A 27972-nucleotide genomic window follows, 5' to 3' on the forward strand; every position below is an offset into this window, starting at 1 on the left:
CCCTAGGTGGCCGTGCCGCATGTTGCTGTCAGAACTGACAAGCTCTGATGGCTGTACGGCGATCGGAGGAGTCGATCGATCCTAGGTCGGTGGCCAGCTGAGTGGCGTCGGACCCCTCCGTTGGTCGGCGAGTCTTACGTGAGTCGGCCATCGGGCTTCCAGGTCCAGTCGGTCGGAAAAAGTATGCCCGACCGACACATCCTCAGTCGGTTGTGGACCGTTAATTGATCGGTGATGGCGCCCGTCAGTCGGTCGCTCCGGCCGTCGGTCGGTCGGTCGGTCGATAACTCCGGCCGTCGGTCGGTCCCTCCGGCCGTCAGTCGGTCGGTCGGTCCCTCCGACCGTCGGTCGGTCGATCGGTGGGTATTCCCCAATAGATAGCACCAAATGATACATCTATCAACCAGTCAACATTATGGCGTATTTGCAGCAGCACGAATAATTAAATGTCACTGACAACAGTAACAGTGAAGACCGTTCGTGAACTGAACTTGCATTTCCCTCCGGGATATCTCCTCTCATTGAAGCAATCCTTGCAACATTTTTTTCTTTTTAAAGTATATTTGTGCACAAAACGCCATTTTCGAATATAACAGGCTGTTAAGCATTTACCACAGCCAAATCCTCCGCCAGAACAAAAACAAATGAGGGTTTTGCTACGGTAGTTTTTTATATTGTTTAATAAAAGGATTGGAGATACCTTAGCTCTTCAATAAGTAAGGGTATTCATCATTAAAAAATAAAATAAGAATATTTAGGAGACTTTGCTCTTAATATGTTAGCAACCATTTAAAGGTAGATCAGTAATTTTTATTTTTTTCTTAATTATTTCCTCTGAAAAAAATATTTTAGTAATCCATGTTCTGACTTGATTGGATCATATAAGGTTCCAGTTGTATCTTTCACATGAAAGAATGATCGATCTTCTTTCACAACATCAACTGTTCAATTACGTCTTGCACAGCACTCAAAGCAGCACACATCACTCAAAGCAGATACACGACTCTCAAAGTATCTTAACATCTTCCCTCCCTCCACCTGTATAGCTCTCAAAGCGACTATTGCACTATACAATGTTTCATATTGTGAAAAAAGATCGATCGTTCTTTCATGCGGATGATGCAATTTGAGCTCGATCATCTAAAGCTAGACAAGTCAAATCTCAACTCAACTTCTCTTTTGTTATTAATATTTTCAAATATATATATATATATTCATACTTTAATTTTCATCCACCTCCTTTCCAACTGAAGTTGTATTTGGCTATTTCTCTTGATGTGCAAGGCAGGTGGTTGGAGTGGAACATTCTAATGAGGCTAGTAGTATCCTTGATGGGCTCATAGTAGAGGTCGAGCTAAATGAGGGAACAGTCACAGTAAGGGCCAGAGGGGTGGCTGATGGCGTTGTGGAGATTGTCGGGGTACATGTTGAGGATGGCGAGGAGGCAATGACGAACGAAGAGGTTGAGGTTGATCTCGTATATGATGTGGAGTCGTGGTGTAGGGGATCCTAATTTTGGAGGGCAATGCCCTCCATGATCCTATTCATAGGGAGGATGGCATAATTGGCGCATTCGTGCTCCATGGCAGTGATAGCATCAGCGAATGCGTGTTTGGCACCCTAAAAGGCCATATGGAGAGTGTCGGAGCCATTGATCTGCGGTTACCTTCTGATGCCAGCGACGACCACCCCCTTTTCCCTAGCATCAGGGTTAAGAGAGGAGCGGCAAATTCTAAAAAGCCTCCAACTTTGAATTATGTATCTAACGTGTCATCCATTTTGAACCAAAATCGCATACGTAATTCAAATTATCTACTGCATTAGCCATATGATTTTGCCAGCGCATGGACTAGTGCCATCAATCTCACAAAAAAAAAAAGCTAGCAATAAAAAGAAAAAAAAAAGTTTGAAAGTACTATAGCAAAACCCAACAAATAAGTCAATAATCTCGTTAATGTGAGCAATAAAATTAAGATTTTAGTGAAAATAATAAATCATCAGAGGTTGCATGCTGCTACCCACCAATACTTAGGAATATTTAGTGAAGGATGTCCGGTCTAGGTTGGCAAAATCTAGCATTTTGGTAACTCTATTTTTTCGGCTATTATTTTGTTCTGACAATTATTATAATATGTTGTTCACATCCAGGTAAAATGTGGATGGCCTTTTTATGTCACCATGAGGGCACATTAAAAAGACACGGCTATGAACTCCTTGTAACATATTAAATTATGTAGCTAGGAAGATTTCCACGGACATTATTTGATTCCTTGTGTACTTGTAGCCAGTGATTTATTTTTTTTTTTTTAGGTAAGATGGGTCCATCTAGTTGGCAACCAACTCACCTTCAACTCCAATTCCACGTAGTAGTATGTAACAAACATAATGCTCAAAAAAAAAAAAAAAAAAGGAAAAAAAGAAAAGATTGTCTACAGACCTTTTTTTTTTGGGTAGAAATACAAACCTTAGGGAAACTTGTGCCATACCCGGAGCCCACCGATTAGCAGCTACAGCAGCAGTAACAAACGCTTGTTTCTTAGCAGCCGCGGTGTCCACCAATGATGCCTCGTTTAGGAGCCCCATGATTGGTGGGCTCTTTATAGATGGAGCACGTCACATTATTTATTTAATTATTTATTTTAATGAACCATTTTTTTTTTTTTTGTAATGTTGGTTATTTTAATTTGGAAATAATACGGTAACAGACGAGAAAATATTTGTTGCAACAATAATATCAGGTCAAATTTGTAACAATCCAATCAAAAAATTGAAAATTGATAGGGTGGTATAGAGTACCATCATCAGAATCGATAAAATATACGACAATCGATGAAATATAAATATTCTTAATGAATTGTGATAAATTTAACGTGATATTACCGTTGCGACGCAGTTTGTTTCGTAACAGGTGCTTATTTGTCGGGCTTACTTTTCGGACAATTGAACATATATAGCAAATAAAAATTAAAAAAAAAAATTTTTTTTTTAAATACATAAAGATTTTTTTTATTTAAGAAATATGTTTAGAAGAGAGAAATTCTCTCTACTGGAGCTGATTTAAATTCTCTACGGTAAATTACGTCTGGAGGGGTGACCGCAACTCTTCAAGTCCCTGAGACTGCTCTTGATTTTGAAATATCTGTAAATCTGATATGGATGTAAGGTTTGTTTACAAAGAAATATGTAGTCCAAAATTTTTAGATTTAACAAATAATCCCACATTGGATACTAAAAAAAAGATTTTGAGATTTTAAAAATAATCCCACATCGGATATTAAAAAATACAAACCTATTTAAATATAAAATATTAACATCATGGAAAGTATTGCTCAAAGGTCCAATACTTTGATAGCAAACCACCAAATCAAGAAGAAATCGAGCGTGTTTTTGTTTTTTGTTTTTTGTTTTGTGTTTTTTTTGTAGTGAAGAGGTGATATCAAACTAACGTATTATTAGCAAGGCAGCTCCAAACAATACATTTATTACCCACTCAAATCAATAGGATATTTGGAGCATACAACCTGAAAAACATCAGCGGCAGCAGATACAATACGGCGTAATAAGGTAAGCAAAGACGCATTCTCCGCTGGGGTATCCTATTGCCTGGCAACTTTTGCTGCAGATTTCATCCGTGCAATAGGTCTCCTTGTAATTTTTATATACATCGCACTGAGCATTTATCTTGGACGATTCCTCTGACAGCATGAAAAGAAAAAGCAATCAATTATGGATGTTGTTAACACCAACTGCAATCATAAAAATTATGGAAAAGATGATAAAAAAATCCTCTAATACTCAGAATACTTGGTTCCTTGTCTACGATGATAGTTCCTTTTTTTTTTTTTTCTGGGTGTCGGGAGAAATTGTCTACAATGATAGTTGGTCAAAATTTGCTGTAAGCAATATCAATCTCACCAACTTTATAATGTGACAAACTACAAAATGAAAAGGTATGATTCCTCTTCAAGCCCTCTAATGCTGTATACATGCATATATGAAAAATTTGCAAACATTATACCAGAGGCCAATATCAGCAGCAAAAGTGCCAAAGAAAAAATCACTTTTTCTTTGCGTCCATGGTGGTTGAAGTGTACTGCAATCACTTGCAAGGGCATTGAAAAGATTATATTGGAAATGAGATTTGAATTACTTATCTCATTCATGGCACTAATGTGCTGTATATATAAATTGAGCCCCTTAATTTTAGGGATCAAATATAGTAGAATATAACAATAAAATCTCTTGATTAGAGAAAGATACTAGAGAATAAAATTTCATGATTATAAAAAATATACTAAAGGACCTAATATAGTAAAATCCCATTATTTGGCATGCGAATATGACAATAAAATCTCATGATCTTTGGAGATTGATATGGGTCAATATACCAAAATTCCGTATGCAATGTATGATAGTTGTAATATCTAAGATTCTATAATGGCTAATATACCAGGATTCCGTATACAATATGCGGCAGCTTAATATCCAAGACCCCATGATGGGAGAGATTTTGATAATTTTAATAGGCAGTATAATGGATACGTATAGGTGTCAACTTTGCTAATATTAGGCAACCAATTGTTAACTTTTTATAACATCCTTTTCGAGAATAACTTGTCTTCTAAATATTATTAGCGACGATGCAAAAAGTATTAAAGATCGCAAATGCTGTCGCTAACAATAATTAGCGAAAGAACATCCATCGCAGAAAAAAAATTTCTCTGAATATGATATAATTTTAAAATTTAAAGTCCATCTTCACCGTTCATTATCTAAATAATTATCGTTAGAATATCATCACAATAGATCGCCTCGATCTGGTGGTCCTAAATATGTCGATCATTAAAATTTGATTTCGATGGTCACGAACGACCGCATGATGATCTGATAGATAAAGACCACTGATGGGTCCAAAAATTTATGATGATGATATCGATGATATTTGTAGCATACTATCAAAATTTCACTTCAATCGGATATCATTATCATGGTCAATTTAGCACGAAATGATTTGGACCGTTAAATGAAAATCAAGTGATCAAAAAGCCAAACAGCGTCCAATTATAATGTGATCATTAGATAAATAATCTTTGCTATCACTTTAATCATTTGTATGGTAGTTATCGTAAAATTCAAACTGTGCATGTATGAACGATCCAAAACTATATGTCTCTTGATACTCATTCTTAAAATAAATAATCGTGCTTTTGTAAGATCTGCTTAACATGGATGGTTCACATACGTGCCGTTTGAATTTTATGATCACCACTATATAAAATAATTAAAATAGTACCAAAGATCATTTATCTAAAAAATCTCTTTAATCGAATGCCGTTTGGCCTTTTGATCACTCATTTTTTATTTAACGATCGAAATCATTCCATGCTAAATTGACCATGATAATGATGTCCGATTCAAGTGAAATTTTGATAGTGTACTATAAATATCATCGAGATCATCATTGCAAGTTTTTGAATCCATCGATAGCTTCTATCTATCAGATTATCATATGATCGTTCGTGACCGTTGAAATCAAATTTTATTGATCGACATAGCTAGGGCAATCAGATCAAGGTAGTTTTTTGTGATGATACTCTAACAATAATTTTTTAGATAATAAATAGTGAAGATGGACTTTAAATTTTAAAATTATACCACATTCAGATGATTTTTTAGGAATGGAGTCGTAATTATTAATGATGGATTTTAGCGATGGCAAATCTGCCATCACTAATATCTTTACTGACGACATTAATGACGGTATGTTTGTCATCGCTAATAGTCTGCCATATAAACTATAGTGGGAGAAAAATTTTTCGCTCACCTGCTCATTCTCTCCCATTCCCGCCCCTCATCCTCCTCTTGCTGGCGCCCTCACCCCCACCCCCCCTTTTCTCCCATCTCTCCGGCATCCCGAGGTCGCTTCGATACTGCTGGCCCCATTCCCACGCCGGCCCAATCCCGAGCCGGCCCTACGGCCCTTGCTCCGACCCGACCTCAAGCCTAACCCCGTCAGCCCCGCGGCCCCCCCACGGCCCCTGCCTTGCTGCCCCCAGCCTGCGGCCCCACCTCACTGGCCCCCGCCCCAGCCCCAACGTCCCCGACACGACCCCGCGATCGCCATGAGCCCCTCGACTGCCTCCCCTCGGCCGCCTCCCTGAGCTCCGAGCCCCCGACAGCCTCTTCGAGGCCCCAGCCACCCTCCCCCCGGCCACCTCCCCGAGCCTCCGTCCGTCGGATCCCGAGCCCCTCGACCGTCTCCTTCTGGTCGGATCGTCGATTATTAGTATGTGATGGTTTAATCTTTTGGATCTTTGTTTCTAATGATTTTTTAATAGTTTGTTTGGTGGTTTATTATTGTCCAGGTGTTAACATACAGAGCGGAGAATTACAGTGATAAAATTGTTGGATTGCAGTCAAAGGAGTTATTGTATAATTCCATACTGCCCATTCATGTATCATGATTCTGAAAACTTGATGTAGTGTTTTATTTTTAAACTTTCATTATTCACATGTATATGCTTTAATATATATATATTTTTATCCATTAGCTAGTTTCACGTGCACACTCCCTTCTTTATGTTATCAAATCTTGTTTTGTATCCAAGGGCTTTGATTAATGTTTGTTTGTCCATGATTCTGAAAATAATTCTCATTCTTGTAGATTAACCGAGTTGAGTACATGCATTCAAGGGTCTAATCATAAAGCAAATCCAGTACATATTATATTACACTATCTTTACTTTTTAAATGTTTAAGAATATGAATTGCATTTATTGGTCTGATGCTGCAGCAGAACTTGTATCCTTTTATGAATAAGTTAGTGTCAAGATTTTGATTCATCCTACTTGATCATAGATTGTTGTTAAACGATAAATTTTCACTTGTTATGTATTGATGTCTTCTACTTCCCGAACCTAAATACCTTGATATTAGTTTTTGCATGTCTAATTTGATTGATTCACTAATATCAATTAATATCGGTTGCACCTTGGACTGCTTATCATGTATGATGACTAAAATAAGAAACAATCTTGGATTGTTTGAAATAATTTGTAAATGCAAGGATGAAAATTCTTGTATACTCAAATTTTTGGAAAAAAAATTCTGTACCTCCAAAAAAAATTCACTTTTATAGGATTTATTTTTTGACAATGAGCCCATAATTTTATTTTATATTTTCTTGCCTTGACCTCAAATAACTTAAATAGAAAAAAAAATGAAGAAATATAACTAGTCAAGAATATACTATATCTATACTTGCAAGATTAAATCTATTTCAGAGCTTTTCTTGACAAATAATGATAGTTTTGATCATTTGAAATAAGAAAAGATATTAAAGAGTGTTCTCAGCCATTGCCGCTACATGCATGCTTTCTTATTAACTTTAAGCAAGCAATGCCCTCATTTAGTGGCTGGCTTTCGATTGTTCATTTTAATACTTAGACAATTTTCACATCATGATAATGGTCTATATTTTTGTCTAGTATAGTTTATGGAGCAAATCAGCTCACTACAGTTCAGTGAACAAAGTAATGGAATGCACTGTGAAATCAAAGTAAAAAAGTGCCACTGATCGCCTTAAAATATTTGAAAATCCCGCATGCTTCACTTCTTTCTTTAACTTTTGCTTATTTGTGCCCCTTCCTCTTAGCTATCCTTGTGACCTTTCAGCCATTTCACTTCAATATGAATATGAAAAATAATTTATTTTGATCTGTTCTACATTTCAATAACTTAACAGACATCCACTATTAACAGCTATGCTCATTTAGTTTCCTACAAGAAATTATGTTAAATAATTTAAATTTTTAATATAATATAGTTAATTTTTTATTTATAATTATATTAAATAATTATTATTTTATTTATAATAAGTTTTAAAAAATAATTATGAAATAGATTTTAAAATATTTAATTATAAATTTTTTAAAAAATAAAAATTATTAGCGACGGTGATGCCGTCGCTAATAATTTTTTAAAATTATAATTAAAAAAATAAAAAACTATTGCCATTACAAATACCACTGATAGTTTTTTTAAAATTATAATTAAAAAAATAAAAAACTATTAGCGACGGTATTCATATCGTTAATAATGGCAATTAATGACTAGGTATTTTTGCCAGATTTTTAGCAACGGCAAATTGACTATTACCGACGGTAATTTAGTTTTCTTGTAATGCAATAACATTTGCTTCCTATAAATTCTATCCCTATTTATCTCCGGTAACATTTATTTTCTATAAATACTATTCCTATCTATTATAAATCTTTACTCTTTATAAAACAGCCATTGTAGTCATAAAATTATAATTTTTTAGTATCTTTGTGATATAAAATTCTCCCTAGAATCTTTATCTAGTCAGAAATAATAACTTTCTGCTTCTAGCTTATTAGGATACTAATTATTGATTTGATCCATTATCATTTGTTCAATAAAGATCATATTTTAGTTTTTTATTATCATATCACAAACTATTTAGATGAATGATTCATTCACTTCTCTTCTTTTCTCGAAATGATATATTTTAATAATAAAAGTTAGAGATAATTTCTAAATAAATGACAATCAACCAAAGCATTCATTAGTTGAGTTGTAAGGACCATCATATCCTAATAAACAAGAAAAGTTTCTATATATATATTTATAAAAAATAATGATCATTTTGGGATTGGGACGGAAAAGGACTAACATGTTAACATATCGAAGATGCTTTTTGCCCTTTTCTTCCTTTTTTTTTTTTTTAATGAGCAAAAGAAAAGCATTAATCTTTTTTCGTACAACCCTCACTATTTTTTCTAAATAACATTGCATTTTTTGAAAAATAAAATCTTATGAAATTTTGTCTTCAAACAAATCTGTTCAATCTCAAAAGAAAATAATTTTAGTTGAGTAAGAAGTGACTTGAGCAATAATTTAAGTTATTCTTTTTTTATTTTTCTCATTTTTATTTACGACACCATCTATTGAATAAAGAACACTATTTTATTCAATAAGAGTCATATGCCACAAAGCTCCAATGACTGCTATTTGGGTATGACTTTGGATAGTTAACCTGAGCCAGCCATCTTGTTTTATATTTTTAATGGCAATTGTTGCTGTTGAGGATCGATTTGGTTTATATTGATGAATTAGAGCCAACGATGAGAGAAAGAAGAATGTGATGATGCAAGCAATCCACCAACTGTCTGAATATTTTGAAATAGTCGAAGAAGACTAGATCCATATTTTAATCTCTGTAAGCGCCCTGAAACACCACAAGTAGAGAAAGTCTATTTGTCGGAGTTTTCTAATGAAAGACTCTCCGATGCCTAAGTCAATCTATCTTGATGAAATAGAGAAGGTTCTGAAAGAGATAGCAAAAGGAGAAAAAGAGAGAGATCAAGAAGATAGTGTGAGTGAGAAGTTAGAGTTTGTGTGGGAGGGGAAGAGCTCTATGATTTCATGTAAGGTTTAGTCTCTTTGGGATGTTACTCAATTTGGAACTGCGAAAGACTCTCGAGTAGATCTCTGTTGATAGGAATTCTTCAAGTATATAAGGACTTGTGGATACTTGGAACAATTTAGGCTTTGAAAGACTTCGAGTGACTTTGAGAGACTTTAAGAGATTTATCTAAAAGGCCCTCGTGGAAGAATATATATAGGCAAGGGTTGAAGCTTATCATACTAGGAATGTGCAAAGAAGGTTAGAGACAACCACTTGCATGTCTAGAAGTTTGTTATGGTTTAGTAAGATATGGATCTTATGGTTAGAGACGTCGTTCTACCACCAATTATCGTAGACTGAAGGGAGACTTAAGTTTCTGCACGCCCTCCAGATGACCACAAGATAAGAATTGATTGACCGAAGTGAAAAGCTCCATGACTAATCCATGCCAGGCTTCAATTGATCAACAGTGCCACATCATGTGGGCCGATTCCAAGGTGTATCAACAATGATTAGGATCCACATATGTGGTCAGGCTAAAATCTGAAGTGGTGCTTCCGAATGTGAAATTTTATAATCGACCAGGCTTGAATAACTAAAAAACATGTGCTCTGTGTCCAAGTCTGCATATCTTTCATAAAGGAAATCAGACTGCAAACTAGGATTTTAATTTTGATACTTCAACCGGGACGTATGCATGTTAACTCAACTTCCCTTGATTTACTTGCTGTTGAATTTTTGGATTTCATAGGAAATGGAGTCTGCACGGTGTAACGAACTTAGAGCATTCAGCCGATTTCCGACATTTCTTTTCTTAAAAGAAAAACATGAACATCATCTTCATACAGAATCCAATTCCTGACCACTACCGTTGACATGTTCATGTTTAGCATCCAAAGATTTCCATGCACAAGAGGTGGACGATTGAGGGACTTGTGCTTCCGAAAAATAATTAAAAGCCGACTTCATAAACACATTCACTTCTTGTGTTGAATTTCAACACGACAAGGTTTGGCATCAAGTTCTTAAGCACAATCCCGCTGGCGAAAAAAAAAAAAAGGCATAATGACCTGCCATATTATGCTTCTTTTAGTAACTCTTAATCCGCAACTGATGGGGGTAATACAACATAAAATACAAATTTTGAATGATACTGAATAACAAAGTCACAACATCAGATTGAGAACTAGTGACCATATCCGGTCAACAAGTGCTTTTTTTTGTTTTTTTTTTTTTGTGCGTGTGTGGGGAGGGGGGGAAGGTGTGGGGGGTGTTGTTGTTTAGGAGACCAGTCGGCAAGTATTCCTTGATTTGAATATCTTCACGAATTCCTGCTTTTTCTTTGCTGAGATCAGCTACCGAGTTCCAACCGAACACACAAGTTCCAAATCTTTCTCAACAAGCACATTTCTCCATTTCATGGGGTTATCATTGGCATGTGCCCCAACACATCATACGCCATCAAAGCATTTGAGACAAACGTTTCTCAAGCCAAGCGAACTGATAAGGGCAAATAAAATCACAATTGGAAAGCAACCAGAAAATGAATGCTACAAACCAGCAACGAATAGCACCACTCAAAACTCCATCTATTGTTAAATGGAAGTATTACTGCAAATGAGTCGCTTTGAAACATTTATTGAATTATGGCAAGCTTGATGGCTTGGTTAAAAATGCACCAAACCATACAAAAGATTTCTACTGGGAGAGAATGCGTGTGTGCATGCTAAACAGAATATTCAAGATGCTAAGGCAAAAAATATGCACGGCTTCTCCAAAGATGTTCCCGTTTGTCCTGGGGCTGCAAGATAGCCCACAACAATGGTAGCTAAAGAGAAAGATAAATTCACATTAGACCCAAAGCTCTACCTTGACCGATTTCCAAATCAGAAAATAGTAAATAATATGCATTCTTGAAAACTCACTTTGAGGGAAGACTAAGGGAGAGAGCACAATATTCTTGAAAACCAGTGGCAGCTAAAATTTGTGAAGAGACATCATGCATGATACAAAACCTGACCTGCATCACGCGAGGAAATTCATATTAAAATATTAAAATAAAGGAATAAGATGCAAAGCAGACACAATATATGGCAGTCTCTTGCAATAGTACTCCAGGAGTAGAAGCCTTTGTTAACTAAAAGGGCACGACGCCTGGAAACCGCCACTTTCAAGAATCCTAGTCAACTGAAGGACCAATATATTAGAAGAAAGTACAGAATATAAAAATAAGACATGAAACATTTGAAAAGAGTGAAGGCAGAAGAACAGAATGTCTTTTTAACCTTATAATGTATGGTAGATATCAAGATTTCGAGACAACAATACTGAATTGGAAAGATTATATTTCTTATATAGATGCTTTGAGAGAAGATGTCTTGTTTCGTTTGCTCTCGCATGACACTCTCTGAACCACGTATATGAAAGTGGGACATCCACAGACCAAACTTTGCCAGCATAAGGGAAAAGACAAGGACCAAAAATATGAGAAGGTTTATGATTCATGTTCACTTCCATTGTCATCTGATACAGTTTCTTCTGATGACATTTCCTCAATGTTGAGCTTGTCTGTTCGATCTGGATCTAATCGAGTTTTACTTGAGTCTCCACTCTCCGCACGATCAACCTGCTTATCTGTTAGTTTCCCCCAACAACCTAAAAGTGAGTTCCTACTTGCCTTTCGCTTTCCACGAATGCCCTTGAAATCTCCAATCAGACTCTTTCCATCTTGTTCAAAATTTTCAAGATCTTTTGATACGGGCAAATCAGTTTTTTTGCAGCTAGTGCCAGGCATGTCAGTTGCTGGGGATGTGCAAGGACCAGGAGCCACACAAGATGCTACCAATTGGAGCACTTCAGGAGATGGTGACATTGTCGTGCCTTGCTTATTTCCTTGTGTCAAAAATGATGTCAAGGATGGTGAATTTAGATTCAAATTCAGAGCTGGGATGCTTTCATCGACATCAGTCGGAGGGAGACTGGGTGCACATGCCATTAAATGTGGTCCAGGAGGAATGGTGCCCAAAGCAGTGTGATCAAAATTTTTGGCATCGGCAATATCAGGGGTCACTTGACGTAGCCTATGCAACTTCCTCTTCTTTTTCAGACTTTTCCTTGGATCCTTGGGCTGGAAAGGGAGCGGACCTGGAATTGTGAATGGAGGGATTGTTAGTTTTTCTTCTCCATAAAGCAGGCGAACTGATTGAGCAATTGCTGAAACAGCTGGGGGCAAATCAGGTTCTGGTGGCCTGGATGGTGGAATGCTGACTGCTTCTCGAAGCCAATGAGGGAGATTGTTTGTATTTGAACTCCCAACAGCATTATCGTTGTTGGGAGGAGGATTAGCAGAAACTGACTTCTTTTGGACATTGAGAGGCATTCCCATGTTGGATTTACCAGAATGAACATTATTATGGGAATCATGCAACAAGTTCAGTGATTTGTCTGAAATGCTACAGAAGTGAAGATTATTGGGGGCACAAAATCCATCTTCCTTCTTCTGCAAAGCACAGCTGCTAGGACAGTTCACGCCTAGAGAGCCAAAACTATGACCTGCCAATGAATTATGTTGAAATGAATAATTCAAAGGTATATTAATTTTCTCCATTCTATCAAATGGTCGGGCAGAAAAATCTCCTGCATAACTTGTTCCCATTTTGTCAGATTTCCATGCTGTGACTAGTGGGTAGTTCTCATTCACTGCACCAATATAATTGGCTGGCTCAGTACATGAAAATCCAGATGTAAGATCCGCACAGCCTGACTGAATATCTGGGTGAGAGTGAAACTTAGGTGGTTCAGTTCCAAGACTAGCAAATTTACTTCCAAGCAATGCCCGAGTCATCATTCCATCAGAGATTCCAGGAAATGATGTAGGCCTGGGAGATTCTGGAGCTGCAAAAGCTGGCCCATCCATTATCTTGCACTGCTCCTCAATCCATCTTGCGGACAAGTCTTCAGCAGTTCTATGCTTTGAGAACTTCAACTTGGGATCTCTGAGCATTGCATCCCAATTTCCCCTTCCATGCCTACGAACACCAATCCAGAGAGCATCAAGTTCATCTTCTGACCATGCATCTGCCTTTAATTTTTTCTTGAGGAATTTACTACTTGCCGATTGAGTTCGCATCATTATGTTGTCAAGAACCTTCCTATGGTTTTCAGGTAATGATGAATGTGCAGCTTGCATTGGACCCAGTCCAAGCATTGGAGGTAGCTCTGCCATCAGTTTTTTTTGCTTCATATCACTCATCTGTTGCCTAAAGTCTGAAACTTGGGGAATATTTGACAAATCCCGAATGAAACCATTAACATAATCTAAATTTGTGCCCACTGACAAGCTTGGCGAGAAATCTGCATGTGGCTTCATCAAAGTTCTAGATGGATATGAGAACCTTGGCAGTGTCTTATCATCAAGAATTAAGCTAGGAAGACCCAATTTCTCTTGAAATGAGGCAAAAGAAGAACCCAAACCATCTAGCAGACCATGGGAGCCCTTTCCAGAGGATGTAGGAGGAGGCTGCATGAGAAGCACCATCTAATTATAATCCTGAAGACCCAAGATCTCCATTCAAATAATTGAAAAAGAAAAATTAATTTTTTGCCCAAAATGGAAGATATGACTTGATAGAAAAATTGATAGAATAACATACAGGACAAAAGGGAAAATAGCTGTCGGGAATGATATTCTTTAAATGGTGATGCAAAGCTTCTCCAGATGTATCAGGCAATAGAGATGTCTCTGGCAATAGAGATGTATCTGCAGTTGTTTCTCTACCTTGAATATTTGTGTCTTTTAGAGGTCGAGTGTTGGCAGCAAGTGCCAATGGAAATTCTGACAATCTACTACTCATTCTTCTCTGTTGATGATTTGATGTTGATAGGCTCAGTAGAGATCGAATATTTCGGGATGTTGAGTTTACCTGATTAGCATTAGGAGCACATAGTCCCAAAACAGGTAGAAGGTTGCCAGAGTACTGATGGTTAGGTAAAGAGCTATCAGGAGAAAAATTTCCAGGTGGTCCAACAGAAAGATCCAAATGAGTCCCATGGAATTGTTTGTACCCATGCTTCAAGAACTTTCCCAGTCTTGCAGTAGACTCACTCCAGTTCCTAGTTTCAAATGGTTGAGATAATTTGGTGTCCTCCAGATTGATGAAAGAAGCCTGTTCTCCTGTGTTTTCCAGAGGTTTGCTGATATTCAGGTCTTCACCTTCTGTGGCAGAAGGAACAAGTGGTTGTGTCAGTAACTCAGGTTCATCAACAGAAGCAGGAAACTCTGTGATGTGCCTCCGGGCAATCCGTTCCTTCTGTCTAGCACGGAGCCTAGCACTGATTGAAAATTGGGTTAAGCAAGGTCCTATCCATAGAAATGGGTGCCAACAAATAGAAAACAATAAAGCTGGGACATACAATTTTTCTTTCAATGCCCGGCCAGCAGATGTATATTCTGGCTCTGGTTCCTCCTCTTCATTACCACTCTGCCATGACCAGTGATTGCACCCAGTGAGTCTCAGCAAAAATGGAGAATAAAGCATTAATATGTAGGTCAGCACGTGAAACTAATAAATACAGCTGACATGAAATGAAACTTTGAAAAATGAACTGAAATGAGACAAGCATGGGCAGTCAAGCAACTGATAAGAGGTCAACATATAAATGATTGCAGTGGAAAATAGGACCTAGAAAAACAATAGCTTGGCAGTTGCAGTAGCCAAACTCATGGTTTGCCGTACTGCCCGGTACAGGATGTACTGTACCATACTGGCATGCTATCTTATATCATACTAGCACTCAGTGTACTGTTTCGTACCATACCAAACTGCGTACCAACACTGTAATAGGATGGTATCGATATAGGTTCCGGTACTGAGACAGCAAACCTTAGCTATTCTACACATGGATTTCATAACAACCATGATTCACATACTGATTTATAAGATTTGAAACCTGGCACAGCCAGATTTTCAAAACAAAAGGTTCATATATTAAGATAAATGTACCTAGATTCTCGGGCAAAAGGAAAAATAATTATAGAGTCAAACACAAACAGCACATGGTACAATATAAAATAAATATCATAAAGCTTCAAATTCTATCAGAATTAAAATTATATTTAGATAAATCGAGATATTAAAATTCTTACCAGAATACAATACGCATCCTGTAAATTTGAACCCAAATTGACTCTGGTTTTTGCACTTTCAGCAATAGTAAGTGCCAATTTCACTCCAGTAAGGATGCAAATCCTGAGGATCTGTACGATGTTTGATGGCCAGTCAATTGGCATCATTCTCAATGTAGGGCATTATGTATGTTGGAGCTTTTTTTTTTTTTTTTCCTCTTTTTGTGAAAGGAAAAGCATATAACAAGCTAGCTGTACAATGATAATATGCCTCAGTACACCTCAATATGGCATGACATCATGCTATACAGACTGGTCTGCCCAAATACTAGAGCGATTGCTGGAACTTGGCCTAGCCAGACCGGGTTTCCAGGGTAGCCCAGTCCCAGACAGGATGAAATTTTTTTTAGGCTTCAGGCTGGGCCCATACCTGATTTTTTTTTTTTGCAAGGTCAGGCCCAAGTCCAGCCAAAAGCCCAAACAGATACAAATTGAGCCCAAGCAGGCCCAACCCAAGCTCCGTATGTTGGGGATGCCAATGCCTCAATGGGCAACTAAGAGGGGGATAAGCAGGAGCCAGGAAGTGAGGGCTATGGGGGAGGGAGGGGATTGGGGGGAGGGAGAGAGACAGGTGGGGCTCTGTGGAAGAGAAGGATGAGCAGGAGGAGGAGAGGGCTAGGGCAAGAGAGACAGGTTGGGATCATAGGGGAAAGGGAGATGGGTGGGATGGGGGAGGGAGGGCTCCAGATCGAGTGTTGTGTTGGGCTTGATCTGCATTTGGGCTCTACTACCCAAGCCCAAGCTCTCTAGGGCCAAGCCCAAAGCCCAACCAGAAAGTGAGCCCAGCATGATGGTGCTTGACCAAACCCAGGCCCAGTTCTAGCCTTGCCAATCCATGTTGTCCCCTATGGCACTAGCTAATGGCTGATACACGAGACTTCAACCCTTTCTCCATATAATTAAATGAATTTTATTCTTTAAAGGGAATAGACAATAATAAACAATCTCAAGGAGAACAACAATGCTGCAAGTAACAACAAAGATGTCAAACAACAAATTAAAAATTAGTAAAGATGTCAAATAACAAACTCAAACCTACTTTAATTAAATCAATAGTCCCAAGATCTCCTTAGGCTTTTCATTTTTTTTTAAATTTTCTCCAAAGGTAAATAGAAAAAAAAAAAGTTATAGTAGATTAGAAAGGTATACATTTTCCACCATCATCTCATCCTCAGTCTTCTCCTAATAGGCATACATTAAAATATCAATGAACTTATGAGAATTAAGCAAAATAATAATTGCTAAGCAACCAATTCTTGAGGTGTCTACCTGGAAGCATGAATAGGTTATGAAGATAATTCATATCATGTCCTATGCCAAAGAAGCATTTTCAAAAACCAAGCAAAGCTTCATCATGGTTATAACATAAAATCTCTAGTAAATTTGAACCTCGGTATTTTAGTAGTGTAGGAAACAAATAATGATCAGGAGACCATAGATGACCTATGATATTTTTCGAGGCACCTACTAGATTGAACCATCAATACTGTTTGAGAAGTCATAATTTTAGAACTCCAAGCACATTTGAACTTAGTGAAGTAACTAAACAATAAAGAATGTTGCCATAAGTTAAGTATCCGGAAATTATTATGATTGGATTGGTTGCCATATGTTTCAACCTTCTTGCATTGTTGCATCATTATTCATACTTGGTATCTTAGTAGACAGAAATACTTGATAACCTTTTAATCATTTTAATCATAGTCAACAGTAATTCTGAATAATAGCCAGAAATCACCATGCTCACTATTGTTGGAACATTTCAAAATTTGTTGATCACATATTAATACCTCCCAGATTTCACCTGACAGGATAGACCATGTTTTCCTTGGTCACGATAATGTCTTAAAAAGTCACCTTATATTTTATCATTATGAAACTGAGAGCGTCAATGGAATTCCTAATGCAAAATTTAAGTTCCTAAACATCATCTACCAGCATCTCCCATAAGTTGGTTTGGATGAAAACAATACCTCACTTAAGCCTTCACTTGGTATTGAAGCAAATGTTTCCTTGTAAGATATTGCTTTTCTCAAGCGCTTCCCTCGACCAAGAGCTGCTTCTTCCTCGATCTGATATTTTTCCCACCTACATCCAAGCATTAAAAATACAAGTTTATCTTCATGTTTGAGAAGAATAATTAAGTTCCCACATTTAACTAAATCAAAGAATGAAATTTGAAATGTAATGTATGAATGCTTCAGAATGTGTATGCGCAAGCATAAGTTCCTTCTTTTGGGTACATTCTTTTTTTTTTTTCCTCTTTGTTTAAGAATTTGATGATTATTCACGATGACTTAGGTTCAAACCTGAGACCTCTCACTTGGAGAGGGAGGTACCAACCAGCTGAGTTACTTGTGAGTAAATTCATTTCAAAATATAAATGATGATGAAATAAAATTAGGTGGACTTACATGGCATTATACAAATTTGGGAAAACTTTATATCCAAAGAGTTATATACTATTCTTAGGGTAGAAAACTGTCCCAAGGAAACACCAAGCAAAGTGTGCACCTAATCTGCTTGTGTAAACATTCCCACTCTAGGTAACTAAGGTCTACACTAAGATTCAGCTTCATCTAGCACCAGCTTTTAAAAGAGAAAAGAAAAAAAAAAAAAAAACATGCTGAAGTTTTTTCCGTAGAAAACAACTCTAGCAAGTGTTCTTTGATGTTCCAAGATCAGGTGTAATGGAATGGGCTTCTCAAATTTTATCCCGTAGTCAACCTGGCCAGAGAATAAGACCAAGCAAGTTCACGAACTATCAAATAGACCAAAGAAACCAGAAAGACTTAAAGATAGAAGAAGAGAAACCCAAAGGGCAAGAGAGCAAAAGTACCAAGTCTACAGATTTTTAAAATAAGGCACAACAGAGTGACAAAACGGAGGTCTTAATCAATGGTCGTACATGTCTATTTCCGAAATCTTTCCTCCTAAAGAATAAGTTCAATGAGTTTATCTACGAAAGCTCTAATGCTTGCATTACATGCAATGTCAAGCACACTCAAATAAGCTTTTGCCAGTTTTGCATATACACCTCTACTGAGTTGGATTTTATGTCTATTCCTCCAAAATCTATACCTACACAAATGCCCCTCACATTATACCTCTTTCTGCAGCACTTCCTCTACAGCTGACATCTGGTTCGACAGCATCAAAAGCTAGCTGTTTGCCTTGGTGAATGACATGAATATTTTTGTGGTTGTACAGCAATATGTCCCCATTGTTTCCAAATGATGCAAAGGGTAGAGCAGAAAGATTTTTTTTTGCATAAATATCACAAAATGACATACTATAGTGCTTAAAATTATGGTGCACATGGCACATATAATTATACATTAAATTTGCATAACGCAATGTATTTATAATATATCAATATGTTATATTCTATTATAGCATTTAAAGTGTGATATTATATTAACAAAGCATATAATATTTATGCTAAATATTTATATGTCATAACATACTACATATTAGTAATATGAAAAATTATGCATATGCTACATACTAATATTTCATAACAAAATAGTCACATATTTATAATATATTACAATTATGTATTCTACAATGTAACACTAGGTACAACATTATATTAATAAAATATTTAATAATTATATAATAATTCTAGCTACTTCTATAATATCTTATATTAAATATTAGTTAATATGATTAATATATTACATAAAATATATTAAGAATATACATAGTATGATATGCATTCAAAATATAATTATTTAATAGTATATAATATAAACAAGGTTGTCATATTAGTATAACCTAATATATATTCAATCATAGTCTAATTAATATCAAGAATTTTATTATAATTTTAATGGATATCATAATAAAAATATAATAGATTTTATTCAAAAATATAAATTATTTGATCATTGATTATAATGTAGGATAAAATAACTGTGATATTAAAAATACTTTACAAATATATCTAACACAATACGATGATATTTACTGATGTAGTGATTATATAACAAACTGTTAGGATTTGACGCCTCGAGATTCAGCCCACATTGAGCCCACAGCGAGGTTCGCGGCGAAAAACGGAGTCCAACGAGACCAAGATCACCTGAATCGGAGCTCGGATGGAGAAGATACGAGCTTTCGAAGATAGCACGAAAACCGAGGCGGCGGAGGACCGCCGGCGACCGGCGGTGGACGGCAGCGGCGCGGCCGCAGGCGGCGGCGCGCGGGACGCGCGACCCAGGCCGGCGCGCGGGGGGGTCCTGCGGCCCAGGCGGGCGCGCGGCCCAGCGGGGCGCGAGGCCCAGCCGGGCGCGCGGCCCAGGCGCGCGCAGGCGCGCCCAGGCCCGCGCGCGCGGGCCGGCCCAAGCCAGCGGGCCTGCTGGCCCTTGCCCCGGTCCACCGTGGACCGGGTGGTCCACGGCCCAGCCTGTGGACCGCGTGGGCGTTTCCCACGCGTTTCTCGCGGTCCACGGCACTATTCCATGGACCGGAGCGCGATCGGAGGGCCCAGGTGATTTCCGGTCTTGATCGGACGGTCTGGGACGTGATTTGGCTTGATTAAGGAGTCCTAATCCATGTTTAATCGTGATTAAACTCTATTTAAGCCTTTAAAAGGCCTGTGACGAAACAGAGGCGTGGTACGTTTTCTCGCCGCCGTACGAACCGAGAAGAGAGAGAAAGGTGCGAGGGCGCTGTGAGAGAAGGAGCAGGAGGCTCCTGGACAGCGGTCGCCAGGCTCTTCAGGGGTTCAGGGGGGTCTTCAACAGAGAGAGAGCTTTTGTGAGGGAAACTTCATGTGAGAGATAATTGGGTGTACAAGGGTTGAGGGTGAGGTCTCCTCTTGTAAAATTTTCTTTTCATAGTGAAGTTTGCATGCCCCGTGGAGGCGAGCCCTTTTGTGGCTGATCCACGTATTTTTGATTGTTTTTCCTTTTGTTTTGTTTCTTCTTTCTTCCTGCTGCATCGCGTGGTACTGAAAGGGTCTTGGGAGGTGGTGTCCTGGCCAGACATCCACCCAACACAAACTTTCATACTAATATTTACAGACTATATAATTTATAATATATACTTAAAATATATTATGATATATTTTTATTCATATCTTATGAAGTCTAATATATGATAAATATTAGTATAATCAGGATTTTCTGTACCAACCTGAACCGGCTGGTACAGAGAGTATCGAACCGAACCGAGGGGAAACCGATGCGATTCACCCCCCATTTTCGGTAAATTAGCCAAACCGCACCAAACCAAGCCGGTTCGATGCGGTTCACCGCCGAACCACAAGAAACCGATCGGTTTTTGTCGGTTCGGGTCAGTATGGCTCGGAATCGAGTCGTACCGACATCAGCATATGAGGGGATGACTTTGTCTCCCTTTTCATCTGAGTCTGAGACTCAAAAATCCGAGAGCAACTCTCAAGTAAGCTAAGCTCGACGAGACGACAAGTGCGATGGCCTTCTAAAAAAAAGAAAAAATTCAAAAAAAATTCCACAACTCCTTCGACGTGACGACAAATTTCGATCGAAAGTAAGATAATCCTTCATTCTGTCACTAAATATTTTGTTTTTCATTTTTTTAGTCAATAACTGCTAAAAAAATAGAAAAATAAAAAAAATCATGCCAAAATTTGTGATTTTGGTATGATTTCATTATATATTGTAGATTATTTGACAATCTACATGATGACACTAAATCATTAATTCTCATTAATTATTTTTTTAAATATATATTTATATATTTTAAAAAACTTATTAAAAAATTAAATTTAAAAAAAATAATATCAAAAAATTATTAAACTGTCGTATTTTGTTAAACTTGTAAAAATAAGTAAGAAAATAGATCAAGAGCATGACATTAGCTGGGAGCAAGGTGAGATGCTCTCAACTCGGTACCATTAGAGATGCAAATGATGCGACACGAAATTTAAGAAATGGGTGACTAGGTTAAAGCAGCATTTGGTTGGTGGTTATCGGAATGTAGCCATGTGTCGAAAATACCCACAGAAAGTTCGACAGCTAATGAAGAAGCCTTCGCTGATCAGAAAATAATGAAAGAAAGGACAAAGGAGAAGAAGGCAGAGGTGGACCGTCGAGCTGAAGAGCCACCTTTCTATCATTCCAAAGAGTTAAAGGAGGCCTCTGCTCCATATGACAAGGAGGCAGAGATTGAGACTGCCATTCAGGCAAGTCTGGATAAGTAGTACAGACTGGAAGAGATGGTCAGATATAAAGAGTGATTTGGACCGCCATTCTATGAATCAGAATCTGGCTCTACGACCGCTAGAGAAGAGTCTGAGTTCAGGAGGATCACCTCTGTCTAGGAGCCAGTCAATAGAGGAAAAATGAGTATTTCATCGATATTGGAGGCTTTTAGCAGTAGGAGAAGATCCGATAGAGATATTCCAGGAGAGACCACTATTCATGATTTGGATCTACATGCTTTTTCTAGCAAGAATTCAAAACAAAGAATTGACACTATGCTGAAGAAGGATGAGTCACAATTTACACATGCCATACAAGATAGGGACCACGGATGATCTGATAGACCTCGTGAGGAGACGATTTCATATAAGCGACGACCTCTCAGAGGTCGTCCAGCGTATGATGCAGCTGCAGATGACCTTACACATGAACTAGGATCCATGAATGTATCTGGATCATTCTCATACTATGGATCCTATCATCCGCAGATAGCTTATGATCCATATGGATATGGTGTATTCGAGATATTGACTTCTAATGGCTACTATCCTATGCAGTCCAGAGCACTTTATGGATCGAATTTTCCTACTGATATATTTGGATGGACCCCTTCACAGCCATACCATCATCCCGAGGATACCTCTCAGAGTCAGATGAGCAAGAGATCTGATATATCTTATAATCCAGAAAGGATACCTTATGGAATAAATATTCAGAATTACAGTACCACTTGATTAGAGGGATGGACTGATGTTCCTCCGGAGTATACGCATAATCCGGATATCCACGAGCAATACAGACATTCGACGAGATCTTAGATTAGCAGAGATCCTGAAGTTAGCATATTATTCTTTATATTTGCACTTTAGATATATTTATTGCATTATTTTTGACTTTTAGTCCTTTAGACTTCTTTTATTTTTTTTAGATGGTAGAATTGTCATATGACTTAAATAAACATTAATTTGGATATGAAGTAGTTTAAAAAGTAATAAAAAAACTTTTTCGAAATCAAATTCAACTAAAAAATCAAAAAAAAATTGATGGCATACCGAAACCGAACCGGTACGCCACCGCGTACCGACACACGCATGGTACGGTATGCGGTACTGTACCATACCACTCCGAAACCGGTACGGGGCTCGGTACCGATTCCGAAATCCTTGAGTATAATTATATATTAATGTTAGTTATATGATATTACCATGGGTATTATTGCAAAACAGTATTCAGGTCATTTTACCAGATAAATGGACACCTTTTGACATGGCCAAGCTGGATTTTAATTGTCACAGTAGCAGTAGAAAATCATATAAGGTGGAGGGTATATATGCAAAAATCACTTTTCGATGGATAATACAAAAAGGGAAATTTTGGAGGGGTAACAAAATTCTAAGTTTCCTTTTTAATATATGGCTTCAAGATTTTATAAGTACATTAGCTTGCATTATGGTACTCAATGAAGTCTACCGCATATCATCTCTTGTCATTAAGAACTAGTTCCCACAAAGAACCCTAGGTTGTAGATAATGTAAGCATTATGATGGACCTCAAAGATACAAACTTAGTGGTGGTTTCCAAGATGTGGAGATGCATCAATTAATTTGCATCTGAGATTTATATAAAGTGAATTTACCAAGCCTTCAAGCCTCTCCACGGTCCATCAGTTAACACAAGCTTCACATAAAGATGTAGATGATCACAAGGCCAATACAAGAAAACATTAATGACTCTAAAAGAAATTGAATCTAGGAACTTGGGTGTTTCATTATACTATCATAATAGACTCCATCAACCTATATGAATTTTGTCTAGCCAACTGCTACATTAATGCCAAATCCTCAGTAAACAACCCTAGAAAAGATTGCACCTCTTAAAGCTGAGTTAATTTTGTAACAGGACACTGTTGTAGGATATACCAATTAATTTTTATTGGTCACTTGGTTAATTCTGCAAGGATGGTGTCAAGTAGAGAACAAAAGATTAAACTTTTTTCTATTTTTGTGCTGCAATGCATCCATGAATAAGAAGCAAGTTAACAAACCAATGTGATAGCAAGGTTCAAAAATCAAAATGCTGAGAGTCGATAGAGTATGTCAATCAAGCATAGACATAATACATGCCATATGAAGGATCATGCCAGCTGCCAACAAATATCGATGGGTTTGCATGGATATGCCTCAAATGCCCTTAGCACAATTTTTTAACATCCAGTCTGTGATTTTGAATCTCCTTATCACGTTTTCTTGTCCAAATTTATGTTCTCATAAGAATAAGGTGAATATTGAGTTAATGGCCCTAGTCAAGGTTTTCTTTGTACGCCAAAGTCATGGACATGCACAAATACCACATGACATATCATAAACTGCAACCAAAAATAGATTTAAAAGAGATATTTGTTAAAACCACGGATTCAAAAACCACCAGAACAGGAAAATACCATCAGTATTGTACTGTTCCAACATGAACCAGCATCAGAATGGGTGCTGGGATGCCAAAACTATCTGTATCGGCGATACATCTTGGTCTGTACCAATGCATACTGACAGCTTTTCATTCTTTTTTATATGTTTTATTTCAGTCTTACTATTGGCACCAGTATTGTACCATCCCAATGGAAAAACAGTACAACATTTGGTACCAGCATTTAAAAGTTAAAACCTCAATTAAAAGTGTTAAAATAAATAAAATATGTCTTAAGCAAGGTTTCAGGAACCGGTACCAAGGCCCGTACTGATTTCTGATCAGTATCGTACCATACCATACTGACAATAAAAAAATTCAAAAAAAAATCCCACCCAATGGCCAAAAAAAAAAAAAGAAAGAAAGAAAATCAAGCCGAACCGGACTAAACCGCCTGGTATCAAGCGGTTCGGGCCAATACCCTATCGAACCAACCGATTCGGTCCAATTCAGTCCATTTTTCGAAAAATCGGCCTGAACTAAACCGATTTTCCATCTGTACGGTACGGTATGTACCATGGTCTAAAGTATCAAGCGGTTCAGGCCGATACGGAATACCATGGTCTAAAGTATCATTTAACTATGCAATAGCTATTATCAGCAATGATTCCTGATCAATTTTTCTATCATTCTTAAAGTTTCAATAGTTTTATATCACAACATGAGGTAAAAGTTATTGCATGCACTTAAAGCAGTCAACTTATTTCTTTTGGTGCATCAATTTATCTTCTCTTTTCTACATAACAACATTTTTTTGGTGCATCAATTCAGATGGTCAAAAGCCAAAAAGAATCACCATTTAACCTACTTCTTCGGCAGTATGCTCAGTTCAAGAATGGTTCAAGGTCGGTTCACGGTAAACCAACCTCGATCTGCCCTCAAACCACTCAATCCACCCTCAGCATGCGAGCAAACTGGATGGTTTTGTCCAAATCAAGCCTCCTTCTATCGAAGTGCCTCCCTGTACTGAGAAGGCCTCAGTACAGTATGTACCAAGAGGTACGTGCCGAACAGCACATTGCATGGTATTTCAAACAAGGATAAAATGGTTGCACTGGATGAGATTTCACACCATGACATTCGAATTTGGAAAATGGTTGCTAACCACTAATGCATCTTTTTTTATCTAAAATTAATATCTACTTTGAAGACTTTTACGGAGCATGTGGCCAATATGATGCGTGAACCCTTTATAGTACCTACAACCTTCCACAACAGTACAAACAATCTAAAACTAAAAAAGCCAAGATGTGATATAAGGTTGGCTTTTATGGGAACTAGTCCTTAATAGCATTTCACGTCCACAAGAAGAAAGAAGGGAGGAGGGAATTAGTACCACAGCCAAAATTTCGATACTGCTATACAACTGAATAAGTATAAAATGTCACCACATGATGACCTCTATCAGAACACTAACATATGATCATTTGATTTAAACAGGTCAGACAAAGTTCAAAGTTTGGTCAAATTAAAGATGTTTAACTCAACCAGACCAATCTAATGAACAATTCTCCAGGTGTGTTAATAAACATGCTATAGGGAATCTTTTAAAGTAATGTAAAACTAACAAGGATCTAAACATGAGCACTAGTATGCTTAGGAAAAAATGGATTAACAAACATTACTGACCTGACACGTAACAGTCTATCCCATTCGTTTTCCTCAGTACCACTGATTGCATTATCTTCTTTTGCTTCAGATGCCTGCTCACAACCATCACCAGCAACACTAGGGAGCATATCAGCCCCCCTTTGTTCCTCATTTAGTTCATCATTCCAATCCACTGACTACTTGGCCAAATGATAGACAAAGAATTAGTATACAGAATGGCAATACAGCATACATTGATTTGATTTCAAAATATCAATTCCTAAACAAAATTGTCAGATTAATTGAAGAAAAATGATGGCAAGCAAAAGTAATTTATGTGATCACTATGCAACCATATAAAAAAATGACCAAGTGGTCTTTAGAGGAATAAGACTCCTTACTTCTCTATTGTAGAAAAACATATTACTAAAGCCATGCATTAGAGAACTCAGTAACAATTCATAAATGCAACCAGTGATGTGTTCGGGAAATAGAATTGTCATTTCCCAAAGAAAATATGTATCATATCATTTCTAATTTTAAGATAAAAATTATGTATGGAAAGCTCCAAAACATGACTAAGCTGAGATAATACCACCCAGATCATCTTTTGGCATTAAAAAGTAATTCATATACTACCAAGTAACCTTTGAACTAGCATTCAACCCTTGAGGGCCCAAAATATATAGTTAAGGAAAGTTTTTTTTTAATGGCAAAATAGAAATAGGCATGCTATTTAAGTTCCTAGGATTCTTTTGAAAATATTAATTGCCCTATATCTTTAGTAGATTTACTATAAATGTCAAGGAACTAGGTGAATAAATTGAAAAAGGAAGTGATGTGGGTGTTTATTATTCATGTTCCAATTGTTTGTCAATGAAGTAAAATTTAAGCCATCAATATAGAACTTTTTAGAGGGTAGGCCTTGACACAATGATAAGATTGCCCCACTGTTTTTATCTGACCCTCCCAGACCCTGTAGTGGTAGGAGCATCATGCATTGGATGCCCTTTTTATTGTAGACATTTTTAAAATTTTTAAATAGTTCAAAACATGTATACCAAGTGCCAACTATTTTGTTTTAATTTTGGGGTAAAGATTTTGATAGATTAGACAATTTCATTATTCCTCACAAAAAAAAATGCATTGATGGAAAATATAGATGGTAAGTATATCTCGAATTAATATATCTTGTAAACTAATTGTATGCACAATCTAATCAAGATTACCAATGTAAATGGTGCTCACTTTTTCAGATCATTATGGCATTACAAAGGTTGTGGTCTAAAAGAAAGCTTCTTATGCAAATGTTGGTCAGACAAAAACAGATCTTTTTTTGTTACAAATTCATTATATTGAGAAGAAATTGAATTTCCTTAGAAGCTGGCTTCCTCAAGAGAGAGGGAACATAGTCCAGGTGAGGAACATTCATCTTTTGCTTGTATGAGAGAACCTGGTTTGTCTAATTAACTTGTTGAAAGTTAGATGGATTTGGGTCAAGTTCCAAAAGTTGATGAGGTGTGCAAGCCCCAGTTGTTGGTGTACCTAATGGAATTGATTAATGCATTCCACTTTCCTATCATTCCATACACCTTTTTTCGCTATTTGAAAACTCTTTTATACTATTCCATTCATTCCACTTTGCTGCTATTCCATGCACTCCACATTTCTCTGCTTAAAAAAGTAGTGGATGTGGAAACTGTCAGATATAGAAGTGTACTCATGAATTCAGAGAAGAATAAACCACTAGACTGATCTTCATGTTAGGACATTGGTGTCATGGGGTCCCACCCAGACATTTGCATTATAACAATTTTTGTTTGAGAAAACAATTTTTTTATAGTTTTTTACATCCATGTCCCTATTCTGATCTTTCTTTTTTTTTTTCCTTCTACCATACATTAAAGTTTGTGTCCAACCTTGAAAGAAAGCATTAAATATTTCTGAAACCAAGAATGCTTGCTTTTTAAAACCAAGCACCTATTGAAATTTTATGTAGATAACCAAATAAAATACATGTAGTTGAGCTTTGGCATTTCATCACTTAATAGAGAATTAGTTCATGATCATCACTGATAAATGTTGAAATACAGAGAAATTAGTTACAATATATTATG

At 37.1% G+C, this 27972-nt stretch overlaps 1 protein-coding gene across 3 annotated transcripts in view; it reads right to left on the reverse strand.

Moving 5' to 3' along the window:
* Window positions 1-11758: 11758 nt before the first annotated feature.
* LOC105053026 (protein CHROMATIN REMODELING 4) overlaps window positions 11759-27972 on the reverse strand; it is a 32629-nt gene continuing 16415 nt past the window's right edge. For all 3 annotated transcript variants that reach the window (XM_073252200.1, XM_073252201.1, XM_029267364.2), the window contains 5 exons: window positions 25895-26052; window positions 17588-17702; window positions 14843-14910; window positions 14083-14761; window positions 11759-13949 (listed from right to left, as the gene is read on the reverse strand). In XM_073252200.1, the coding sequence (XP_073108301.1) occupies window positions 11925-13949; window positions 14083-14761; window positions 14843-14910; window positions 17588-17702; window positions 25895-26052 (3045 nt within the window). In that variant the 3' untranslated portion in view covers window positions 11759-11924. The remainder of the gene's footprint in view (window positions 13950-14082; window positions 14762-14842; window positions 14911-17587; window positions 17703-25894; window positions 26053-27972) is intronic.

The sequence above is a fragment of the Elaeis guineensis genome, chromosome 2, assembly GCF_000442705.2.
Source record: "Elaeis guineensis isolate ETL-2024a chromosome 2, EG11, whole genome shotgun sequence".
In the NCBI taxonomy this organism is placed as follows: Eukaryota; Viridiplantae; Streptophyta; class Magnoliopsida; order Arecales; family Arecaceae; genus Elaeis; species Elaeis guineensis.